Source organism: Cavia porcellus, unplaced genomic scaffold, assembly GCF_034190915.1.
Source record: "Cavia porcellus strain 051 isolate PalLab524CR breed Dunkin Hartley unplaced genomic scaffold, mCavPor4.1 scaffold_1, whole genome shotgun sequence".
NCBI classification, from domain to species: Eukaryota; Metazoa; Chordata; class Mammalia; order Rodentia; family Caviidae; genus Cavia; species Cavia porcellus.
Window position 1 is genome coordinate 31,751,805 of NW_026947484.1, and position 13,301 is coordinate 31,765,105.

At 34.6% G+C, this 13,301-nt stretch overlaps 1 protein-coding gene across 7 annotated transcripts in view; it reads right to left on the minus strand.

The window, feature by feature from the left end:
- Positions 1–13,301, minus strand: part of Ralgapa1 (Ral GTPase activating protein catalytic subunit alpha 1) — a 240,660-nt gene that overhangs the window by 47,425 nt on the left and 179,934 nt on the right. For all 7 annotated transcript variants that reach the window (XM_063246661.1, XM_013154645.3, XM_013154647.3 and 4 more), the window contains one exon: positions 10,861–10,984. In XM_063246661.1, the coding sequence (XP_063102731.1) occupies positions 10,861–10,984 (124 nt within the window). The remainder of the gene's footprint in view (positions 1–10,860; positions 10,985–13,301) is intronic.

A 13,301-nucleotide genomic window follows, 5' to 3' on the forward strand; every position in this document is an offset into this window, starting at 1 on the left:
TGGCTTTCAGAGGTGGCTGGAACTGAAAGTGCTAGCATTATATAGTGGCCTTGTGTTCATCTAGGACAGATTAGAGGTCTAATTGCTTTCCCCAACTACCAACATGGGCAAGGACACACTTTGGACTGGATAGCTGCCACCGACTAGAGTGAATGGATAGAGGGGCTCTGGAGTGGGGGTACCTCACAAATCTACAAATGGCAAATCTAGGAGGAGAAACAGTGACCAGTCGGATTTCAAAATTGTATATGCTAGAAAAACACTCATTCAAATATATAGAGGAAATTTTTGTTTTTATGGTATTATTTCATTATTATTTCCTTCTCCATCACTTTTTTGGGGCTTGGGATCATTTACTGTTATCTGTTTTTCTTCTTTTATTTTCCTTTTTAAATTTTTTTATTCTTATTTTTTGTTTCTCCTTTTTCTTCTCTGTTAGCTTTATCTAATTCTATTAATTTCCTCTTACTCCTTAATAGAATCCTTTATCTCATTTTTCTCTCCTCCCCATCATTTTCTATTGCTTAATTTTTAAGTTTCTACTTTTATTTTCCAGTTTTGCACTTTATCTTAATCAGTATAACTGTTAAGTTTCATTAATCTTTAGATATTTCATTCATTCTATTACTATTATTAGTGTTGGTATAATTGTTGCATTTAGATGTTATTTAGATATTTATTGTATGTCAATATTTAGTGTATCTTAGTGTTTATACAATAATTACATATCTCCTTTCTATGATTGGGTAGTACATAATTGGTTCTTATTACGTTAAGAACCAATGTTCAGTTTGTCTCTGTGTTACTGTTGCTAGTTTAGTTGCCACTGCCAGAATGGCATACAGTTGTTGCTATCAATAGATTTTTTTCTCATATGCCAATATCTGGATTGCCTTTGTGTCATTAATACATTCTTGCTGGCTTGAACTGCCTATGATACATGTACAACTGTCCCATGCATGACTATACACTTGTGTTACCAATGGTACAAGCCACTTGGGAGTGAGATGTATGTGTGGCCCACTCCTGGTGAAATGGGTACCTGGCCAATTACACTGCATCCTCCCTGTCCAAACTAATGGAAGTGGTCAAAGTTAGAGACAGAGGCAGAGGCCTATAGGTGGTAACATCCAGAATGCATCATAGAAAAGTATCTCCGTACTGGCAACAAAGAGCACCACACACACACACACACACACACACACACACACACACACACACACACCATCCATGACAATAACAGAAATATCTGGAAACAGGGCAACAAAATGCCTCCAGAAATTCTCGACTCTCCTTGGGGCACTGAGGAGAATGAAATCAAAAAGCCATATAGCTTTATTAACTGAAATGATAAAAGATATTTAAAAAGATCAGTAACATGACTGGCAAACTAAAAAAAAAGAAAAAGATATAACTAAACAGCAAGTTTACAGAAGACTCTAGTAAAAAAGTAGATAAAGTAAGGAAAAGGATATAAAATATGAACAATCAGTTTAGTAAAGAATTTGGGGCCTTGAAACAACTAAACACAAATCCAGGACATTAAATATTCTGTTGAAAGTATGGTCAGCAGGAGCAATCAAAATGAAGACAGAGTATCAGAATTAGAAAATAGGGAGGATGTTGATGACCAGTTACTTAGAGACAGCTTTAAAATAACCAGAGAACCTGAAAAATGGATCTAGCAGCTGCTAAGTGATGCAAAAAAGACTAATGTAAGGTAACTAAAATTAGTGAAAAATCAGAAGATAGCACAAATGGCATTAAAAAAACCTGTTTCCAGAAATAATAGCAGAAAACTTCTCAAATATGGAGAAAGAAAAACACAGAAAAAGGAGACATTAGAAGGGTATGGTGGTGCACACCTGCAATCCCAGTATCAGACGGCTGAGGCAGGAGGATCATTGGAAGTTTGAGACCAGCCTGGGCTACAAAGTGAACTTGATACTAGCCTAAACTGCATAGTAAGACTCTGTCTGAAGAAAAATAAAAATTAAAAATAAATTTAAGAAAAAGAGAATGCAGAAACCCAAATAGATCAAAAAAGAACTTTTTGACAACATACCATAATCAAAATCCCAGAAGTCCAACACAAAGACAGAATCTTAAAAGCTGTTGGAAAAAAACCAAAGAATCACTTTCAAAGGCAAACTTATTGCAATTACAGCAGATTTTCAACGCAAACTTTAAAGGCTAGGAGTGTAAAAAGTAAAGTCCTTCCAGCCCTAAAAACAAAACAATCCTCCAAAACACAATTTCTAAACCAGATTGTTCTACAAAACTTATCTTTCATAATTGATGAAGAAATACGGTACTTTTATGACAAAGAATATATTAAGAAATTCATTACCATCAAACCAGCACTCCAAAAAATGCTCAAGGATATCTTAGAGAGAGACAATGAAGCTAACAATACTAAAAGGTGTAACAGAATGAAATACCAGTAAAGATGAGGAAATTAAGAAGGACCAGGAGTGGGGTGGGTGGGTGTCAGCCATAAGAAAATAAAGTAACGACAGGAATAATTCAGTACCTCAGTACCTTTTGGTAATACCTCTAAGTGTAAATGGCTTCAATTTCCCAATTAAAGGACACAGATTGGCAGAACAGATCAAAAAATAAAATCCAACAATATGTTGTACACAAGAAACACATTTACTCCAAAATGAAATTCACAGACAAAAAAATATCAAAGAACAGAAAACAATATTCCATACAACAAAAGCCTAAAAACAAGTAGAAATAGCTAACTTAATTTCATATAAAGTAGACTTTGAGCCAAAACTGATTAGAAGAGGCAAAGAAGTCATTGCACATTGATTAAAGGATCAATTCAACAGGAAGAGATAACGATTATAAACACCTAGGAGCCAAATAGTGATATATTCAACTTCATAAAAAAAACACTACTGAACATAAAAGATCATATAAACATCATCACAAATATAGTGGAGTATCTCAGTTTCACACTGTCACAAATAAGTCACTATCAAAGTAACATCAGAGGTGAACCAAACCTGCAAATAAACGTACTTAACAGATATCTAGTGATCTACCTAGTAACAACAGTGTACATATTCTTCTAAGCAGCACATAGACCTTCTCCAAAGCAGAACACATACTATGCCATAAAGTATACATAAATGCAGAAGAGCCAAAGTTATACCATGCACACCATCAGATTGTATAGTACAAGGAAAATAGAAATCAATGGCAAAAGAAATCACAGAAATTATACAAATGCTTGGAAATTATGGAAATTAACCAATATACTCTTGAATAGTTAATGGTTACAGGAGAAATCAAGAAAGAAATTAGATTATTTCTAGAATCAAATAGTAATGCTAGTATAACATACTAGTAGTGCTTATGAGAGACAATGAAAGCAGTGTTAAGAGGGAAGTGGAAAACAGAGAGTGACAAGAATGACAAGCATAATCAAAATCCAAAGCTACTATAAGAAAGTTGCAAAGATCAGAGTAGAAATTAATGATATTGAGACTTAACTACAAAGAATCAAGTAACTGGTTCTTTGAAAGAATAAACTTAACAAACTCTTTTTAAAAAAAAGTAAAGAAAAAAGAACAGATTCATATAATTAGAAATGAAAAAGCTGAAATCACAATGGACATTGCTAAAATCCAGAAGATCATGATTAATCACTTTGAGAACCTGTACTCCAATAAATTAGATAATCTGGAAGAAATGGATAGATTTCTAGATACATATGAATTACCAAAACTTAACCAAGATATATAAACCCTCAATAAGCGAATAACACGTAACAAAATAAAAAACTGCCAATTAAGAAAACTCCAGAACCCAATGGGTTCACCACTAAATTCTATTGGAACTTTAGGGAATGTCCAGGGCCAATGCTCCTCAAACTGTTTAGTGAAACTGAAAGGAACAAAGAGGAACTGGGGAAATTCGCCACCACCAATCCAACTCTACAAAGGATACTGCAGGGCATTCTAGAGAGAGAAAAAAGTAGCAAGATTCTAGGAACAGTGGCAGAGAGGCCTCAATGAATGCAGCAGAAAGTAGGATGAAGAAGACAGACAACTAATGGCAAACAAAGAGCATAACAGAAATAAGGCAGAGAAGGTTGGTTATAAACTCTAATATAGACAGCCCTGATACACTAAATTTTAAAAAAAAAGAAAATCACAGGTAGAGTAGATCAGGAGGCAGGGTCCACTGAGATGCTCTTTATAGGAAATATAATTAACCTGAAAAAGGGTATATGAACTGAAAATCAAATATGGGAAAACAATGATGTATGGGACAGGGAGCCAGAGAGTAATAGGGGCAACTAGACCAGTATTTGTGAATAGGTTGGAAAGACAGGCTTTAATGGTAAAGGAATATAATTAGAGATCAAGTCAGGAGAAGGTTTGGAACCACTTAGGTAAATAGCAGCTCCACCCCACCCAATTTAAAACTCAGGGTCTAGATGAGACCCAAAAATACACAGTGCACCCTGGGGAAGTGAAAGGGGAGGAATGGTCTTTAAAAAGATGGCAGAAGATATTAATAGTGCATCAAGAATTAAAACCCATATTACTTGCACTACTCTGCTTAGATAAGATTTTATTCTGTCCCAGTTTGTCTACTTGCATTAGATTTGAGGGCACAGACAGCTATCCCCAAAACACCAGGATACAGCACAGTAATCATCTTTAATTTCCTATTAGCTTAATCTGGAGCCCTGTATGACACATACTGGTTTATCATGACTGATCTTAGTTAAATCTGGTTTGTTTGATTGCTGTTTGGTACGGACAGATTTTATTCAAAACTTATATGATTGATAGTATCAAGTCTGAGAGTTTAGGCAATTACGCTGAAAATGACAAGACTCACTATGATACCCATTCTGGCTTGATTACTACCTGTTTTTGAAGCTTTATACTACATACAAAATTGTGTTTTTATTAATACTGTTATGTACTGATATATTCAATTATACTATGTCTGATGATACAGCCAATTCTATTGAAGATAACAAGAGACAACACAGTAACCACGGTAGAATCCCTTGTACAGCAGTCTTGTATGTCTTTTTCATTTCATGTGTTTATAGGAATATGTTTTATTTTGTCTTGCTTTGTTTTGTTCCTTCCTCTAATATAGAAAGGATAGAAATACATGTTAAGACTCATGTACGTATAGAACCAATAAACAGTTTATGAGAACTGATCTTATGATACATGATGAAATGAACAAATACTTTAAAGAAAGAGACACTACAGTACCCAGTGCTGATCCAGGAGTATCATAATGTGAAACCCAGCAATACTATTATTCTTTGCTCAGAGTTTGTTGAAGAGAACTGGTTGCAGTCTCACTGTTTGAAACCCCACTTTATATGCTCCACTTTTGTATCTTGAATAACTATTTATAAGAGGACAATATGTAAATATCAACTAGTGATTTCTTACAGTTTATTCTTTCTTTGAAGGTATGTATTATTTTTACCCATTTTCTGTTTTGTTTAGTCTTTCTTTAAAATTTAAAAAAAAGAGCAAAGGGAGGGAAAGGTGGAAACTACTGTCAATTTCTTATTGTCTTATCTTGAACTCTTGCATTGTTTACACAATTTTATGAGGTTTGGCTTTTGTTAGATTTTATGCTTTCAGATGGTAAGGGCAGCTATTTTGAATATAATGGGAAATATTACTGTAATCATGGTTTCTTATTATATTGTTTTAAAGTCTTATAATGCTTTCATTCATTGGTCTGATTTTATTTTGTTTGGTTTGGTTTTACTATGTGAGATGGTATGAACACTACCTTGAAGAAAACAAGACACTATGGTAGCTATTGCGGATTTACTATCATCTTGTTTTGAAGTCCTACCATGCTTTGTTCTTCCGTTTTGATTGGTTCTATCCTGTTGTGTTTTATTTGACTTTATTATGTGTGATGTTATAGACAAATTTTTTTATCTTATAATTTTTATTGCAAAAAATTAGAATAGGGCGATTAAGAGATTTCTAGAATATATAATAAAATTATGTGCAGATAAATTCAAGGAAAAAAATGATATAATTTTCAGTTAAGTAGTTTGTTCATATATTTTTTTAAAAAAATTTAAATTTTATTTAAAGAAAGACTAAACAAAACACAAAATGGGTAGAAATAATACATAGGTTCAGAGAAAAAAATAAACAGTAAGAAATCACTAGTTGATGTTTATTGATGTTTACATACTGTCCTCTTACAAATAGTTGTTCAAGATACAAAAGTGGAACATATAAAATTGGGAATCCAAACAGTGAGAATGCAAACAGTTCTGTTCAACTATCCAACAAAAACTTAGTAATATGGTTGTCAATCCTATACACTTAAACATACATGAAATTATCATTTATATTGAGATTAAAGAAACTAAAACAGGCTAAAATCATTCTGAACAAAGAATAATAGTATTGCTGGATTTCACATCATGACACTCTGGGATCAGCACTGAGTACTGTAGTATATAAACAAATTTTTTGAGGAAAATGAGGTATTATAGCAGCCATTGTCCATTTCCTGTTATTTGGTTTTGAAGTCCTGTAAGACTTTCATTCTTTTGAATTTTTTTTACTATATTGTTATGTTTGATATTATTGTGTGTGAAGGTATGCTCAACTATTTCAAAGAAAAGAGACATTATGTTAGCTACTGTTGATATCCAGCTGTTTTGTTGTGAAGTGCTGTGTTGCTTGCATTTTCCTGTTCTGATTTGCTTTGTTTCATTCTGTTTTCTTTTGTTCTCTTTAAAATAAAAAAAAAAAAAGGAAGAAAATTCACCATTATGTTGCACCTCAGTCCCATAGTCACTAGTAGATCTGCTTTTTCTTCATCTTTCAGTCTTCTTATGTTTGTTAAAGTAGGGTTTTGGTAGTATTCAACATAAAGAATAGAAACAGTAAATCTATTCAAACATTCTAGAAGTACAAGTTCCCTTTGTATAATTTAATAAACTTTAGTATTTTCACAGGTAAGTGTAATCATCACCACAGTCAATTTCAGAAATTTTTATCACTTTCAAAATGTGGTGGCTTCCGGCACTTGTAATGATGAAGTAAGGACTGTGAATTTGAGGCCAGCCTAATTTACATAATGAGTTTAAAGCTAGCCTTGACTAGAAGCTAACAAGTCTCAAAAAACTCCACCCAACCAAGCAAACACAAAACTTAACAAAACCAAATCCAAATCTAGACCCAAATTGATCCAGCCCAACCCAACCCAATCTAACCAGAAATGCCCTACTGATTAGATAGGTGATCTTCCTACTCACCTTCCCTCATTTCTCCGCATTCCCTAGCAGCTAACTGAACATCTTTACATGTGTTTATTTGGTATACATATACCTAAATTGTAGAAAGGTCTATTTAGGCCTCTTCATTTTTTAAGTTGTCTTCTAATTTTTTATTTGAATGAGTTCTTTGTGTATTCTAGATAGCAATCATTTATCAGACATGATTTGTAATGACTCTTTCCAATTCTCTATTGTGGAGGACTATCTGGATGACTCTCCTTGAAGGAAGGGCAATAGTTTCCATTTTGGTTAAACCTTTCTTCATATTGATACGTACAGAGGTAGCTGGGGCATTTCTCTATCCCTCCAATTGGTTTTAAGCAATGCAAATCAGTCTAGCTAAGGTGCTGATGTGTAGTCTTTTAAGAAAGGCGACACAGGTCAGTGTTGTCCCACAGGATAGTTCCCAAAAAGCACATGACCCAGGTAGGAAGGAGAGCAATGCTCCACGCTGTCAGCTGCAATCCAGACTCAAGACAAGAGGCTATGACTTTCAAGGGCATAAAAGATTACACATCAGAGCTGAAGCACTGACCCCAAAACATTAGATATTGTCTCAAATTGTGTTATGCATATACCTTTGTGTCTCAAATTGTGTTTCTGCATATACTTTTCTCTGTATACTGCAGAGGTGATTTCAGGCCTCCTACCTAGCCCAGTTTGTGACTCACATAGTTCCCACCACAACCACAGTCACTCATCCCTGAGCCACTTCCCTTTCGACAAATTAATAAAACCTGAGTTTGGCCTTAGGTCAGGGCCTTTGTTCTGGTTAGCCATCATCCTTGCTGGACTTAGGACCCCTTGGATCCCCACATAAAAATGCCTTAGTGTCTATTCTCACCATGGGTTGCACTGGAAGTGGTAGACTGGAATTAATGAAATCCAGTAACTTTTCCATGGAATTACAAATACAAACTTCCTGGACTGCGATGAAGACCAGGAAGGACTCCAATACTCTATGCTGTCTTTTCATTTTTTAAAATAATTTTTATTTTAAAGAGAATAAAACAAAGTAAAATAAAACAGAATAAAGCCAATCAAAACAAAACTGTGATACAGGACTTCAAAACAAGACAACAGGAAATCAACAATGGTTACCATTCTTTTCACTTTCTTGATGGTATACCCTGAAGCACAAATGGATGCTATGGTACTCATTTTTAGCCTTGTTTCTCATGCTTTCAGTAAGGTAGCTAAGAATCCTTTGCTAATATTTTTCCCTAAGAGTTTTATACTTTCTAGATTTTTGATCCATTTTACATATAGTATGAGGCAGACTCTGACTTCATTCTTATATACATGTACATTCAATTTGTTTAGCACCACTAATTGAAGACTGCTTTATCTCCTGGATGGTCTCGGTTTCTGTGTCTTCAAAAACCAGCTGACTACTGAGCCAGGCATGTGGTGCACACTTGCATCCCTAGCACTTGGGAGACTGAGACAGGAGGATCATTGTGAACTTGAGGCTAGTCTAGACTACACAGTGAGTTCAAGTTCAGCCTGAACTGCATAGTGAGACATGTCTCAAAAATACAAAACCAAAACCATCAGACAAAAAAACCCAGCTGACTATAAATGACAAACTTCTTTCTATACTTTTAACATGATTCCACTAATCTATGTCTGTGCTTGTGTCAGTATCATGGTTTTGATTAGCACTGTTTAATAGTAAATTTTGAAATTGAGAAGTATGAGTCTTCCCAATTTGTCCTTGCATGTCTCCTACACTTTTATTTAAACTTTTAATGGCTTTTAAAAAATATAAAAGCATCTATGAAAGAATTTTCACACACACCATCTGTATTGAACTGCACATCACCTCTGTTGGGTAAAAAGAAAAATTTTACCTGTGACAATAACAGACTTAACTTATTTAAGGTAAGACATCAGCTATGACAATATATACTAAATACTAGAGATGTATCACATTGTGAAAAATGTTGGAATGAAAAAAAAAAAACCAATGAGATGAAAGTCCTTGTTCTTTAGAAAGTTATAATCTAATGTAGTGGTCTTTAGTAATTCTGCTTATAAACTCTTTAAAAGTATTTTAAGAAATTATGTACTAAATTGATAACTATAGAAATTTTCTGTTACAAGTTTAAATGGTTGCCAAAATTAATTTCCAGTTTTCTGTATGTTTCATATATATATGTGTGTCTTAAATATATTTTTATCAAAATCTTGAAGTTACAGATTTGCTTAATTCATATTGTTAATGATATGTTAATTGTTAATGATAAATCAATTGTTAAATGATAAATCAGTCACATCAGATTCATTTTCTATTAGAACACACCTGACATTTCATTTTAAAACTAAAATAAACACATTAACATAACCTCTATGATGAAAACCTAGTTTCTTGTTTTTGTTTTTTGAGATGGGATCTTGCTATGTAATCCAGGTTGGCCTTGAACTTGCAGTGATCCTCCCGCCTCGGACTCTTGAGCACTGGGATTGCAGATGTGTGCCACTCTGTCTCGCTTTTATATAATTCTAAAATAGGTACGGTACAGGAACCTTGGAACAGATGGTTGTCAGGCAGTGTTGAGAGCACACTGTTTGATATTTCTTGCTTTACTCTAAGAGACTCACTTAGGAGAACTGCTGCCAGATCTCTCAGACAATGTAGGCTTTGCAGTAGGTAAAGTAGAATGCCTTTCCTTCCCAAAGCAGAAGAATAGAAAAAGAGAAGTAAGAAAGCATAGAAAGATCCTGATATTAGTTATTGTGAAGCTGAGAATCTGAAAACTAATTTCCTTATAAGTGTGCATGTTCTCCTGCAAAGGCTTTGGTTAACCCTAATGTCTTAGTATGAAGACTACCCATCTAGTAGTCACAGCTAGAAAGAAAACCTGTATCTTCTAAACTCAAGAGTTTAGTATTCTTTGATAATATATTGCTCAAGAATCAACACTCTTTCTTTCAAAGTTCCAATTGCTTTTCTATTTTCAGATGAGATATAAGGCAGAAACAATAGCAAACCTATTGTTAAATTGTTGTATCTACTAAAATAATGTCTCTAAAATAAGCTGAGAGGAAAAAGAATCCTCTGATTCCAAAAAGCTGTGAGTTCTGTATCTACAGATTGAACCAACTAAGAATTTAGGGGGAAAAATTATATCTGTATGCAACATATATTGAAGACTTTTTCTTATCATTATTCCTTAATAGAACAACTATTTATACAACATTTATATTATGTCATATATTCTAAGTCACCTTGATTTAAATGCAAATACCCTGCCCTTATGTACATCAAACTTTAGCATCCTTGGATTTTGGTATCCACAAAGGGAGGGGCAATCCTGGAACCAATCCCCATAGATACCAAAGGATGCTGATAGAATGGTATTTGGTGTAACTTTAAAACAATACCTCCCAACAGGCATGGTGGTCTACACCTGTAAGCTCAGCATTTAGGAGGCTAATATAAGAGGACTGCTGCAAATTTGAGGCCAGGTTGGAATATACAAGGGCTAGCCTAGACTACACAGTGAGACCCTGACTCAAAAGAAAAGAAAGAAAAGACACAATACCTCCCAACCAAGACCAGCTACAAAATCTTCATATTCTTGACTTCCTCCTATATTGGTGAGAATGGAGTGCTTGTCTTCTTGTCCTTCAGCAACATAAAATACTGCAATCTTATGTGTCTCTCGGCTGTAAAACAAAAGAGTATACCATTCATTTAATCACTCATCTTCCCAGTCAATCATCCAATAATAAGGCTCTACCTAATTATTGCCAAAGTATATAGCAATACAAAGATGAAAGAGACTTAGAGCCTACAGTATACAGAGGGAGACAAATAACTTCAATATAAGTTTAAAAAAATTACAGAAATGACAAAATTGTCATTAGAACGAAAAGGCAAGATTATTTGTGACTGGAGAAAGAGACCACTTAAAAAAAAAGTAATAATGAGTTAAGTAAAAGTAATAAAGATTTGGAAAATAAAATGAAAGAATAAATAAATGTGCATTCAGGAAGCATCTAAAGAGTTTACATATTCCTGCCAGCTTGAACCACTGGTACATGCATGACTACCCATCAGGCAGCATGGGATGGTTCCACTGGATGGTACAAGTCAATTAATGAGACAGTCATGCAGGTTCAGGCCCCTCATGAACGTGTCAGTCTGTTGTGCAATGTTGCTGAATCGCAGAGTGAGAGATTTTGTTTAAAAACTAAGTAGGAATACAGAGATGCATAAGAAATGATCCATTCCTTCAAAGTACTACTACTTCAAGAGTAGAAAAAACATATATCCAAATACCAACAACATAAAACATAAGCATAAAGTTGTATGTTTCAATACTTAAGTTCTTAAACATTTTTTAGATCTCTCTAAATTTAAGTGCTCATTAAAACTTATTTCTTGTAAGAAATTAAGTTTTCCAAGTTAAGTAGGATACACAATTTTGGTCAATGTTGATTTAACAAAGCATGGATTGACAAATTATATGAGAAGCAAAGCTTTACTACCATACTATATCTTGGGGGAATTAAAAAAAGCAAACAAATGAAAAGTAAAAACAAACCCTACACCCAACTACCAAGAACAAGTAAACACAAATTGAAGTTATTTCAAAGTGTAGTGTGACAAAGTCGATTCTCCCACACAGATTGAGGAAATTGCCAAATTATGATTGTGGGTTTCACTATCGGTGACAAAGAGATTCCAGTGGCTTTCAAAAACTACAGTATTTTAGTTTAAGTGGTAAACACATAGGTAAATTACCAACATATCTGATGTGTAATTAGGATAATTAGTATAAGCAATAAAATATAATTGGGGAGAATCCCTAGAAATACAAAATAAAGACTTTAGTGGCCTCTTTTCCATGTAAAACACAATTTAACCACCGACAATAATTTTTTTTTTGTCTTTTTCTTTTTTATCGGTACCAGGGATCGAACTTGTGACTGCCTGCTTGCAAGGCAGGTACTTATGCCGTTGAGCTAAATCCCCAGCCCCCTGACAATGATTTTTAAAGAATCAAAGTCTCTGGATTTGTTTTAAAGGCATAGAGCAAATGTGTAAGTATTAATTCAGGGAAATGTATTAAAAGTTCTATAAGAACAGACGTTTTGACACCTGAACCATTATTTGTTCCCTTATCCCTGTCCCTCAGGTCCATATTACAGAAATTTTGTTCAAGCATTCTACTTAGGCCTAGAGGAGGGAGGGAATTCTTTCTCCTTCAGTTCTCAAGTCTCACTCTAGAACCTCTGGAAGCTGTGTTACTGACGGCAATTATCTTTCCCTAGCTCCCTGTTACAGATTTATTCAAACAGTTATGGGTGAGTGAATCAGACATTTTTTCTCTTATCTAGCTCTCTGTTAGAACAAAAAGCTCCAGTCTGAAGGTCCAAACATTTCCTATTTCAGCCTGCTTGTGTGTGTGTGTGTGTGTAGATTCCGATAGGAAGAGCAAGCTAAGAAGACAAGGGACTAATAACCCCTCCACATGTGCTCAATGTTAGAATAGAATATCACTCTAGAAGTCAGTCTCTGATCCCTGGCCTACGAGTGGTGGCAGATGAAAATAGCCCAGGTAATAATAGGCAGGCCACAGGGTCAAAAATCTCACCAGTAGTTCTGCCTGAGGCAGCAAAATAGCAAAAGTTTAATAGGGAACCAGGAAAAGGCCCAGCCAAGAAGAGTCCTCTTCACAGTCAATTCTGGACCTCAAGAAGCCTGTGCACATGTATCATGCTGAACCAATCAGGAGCAATTACAGCAGGAAAGCACTCCCAAAGCAACACCCACAGATTTAAAGAAAGGAATCACTGGTTGAGTAACCATTTAACTCAGGGTCAATTCCTAGGAAGCTGAGTCTTAATAATACATAGCAATTCCTGGCAGTCTGGGAGTCTGTATGTATGCCTCAAGTTGTATATTTTTTGGAATGGTAAGAAATTGAACCCTTAAGTTTAAGCTACTAGTTTCTGCATGAAAGTAGGACAAATATAG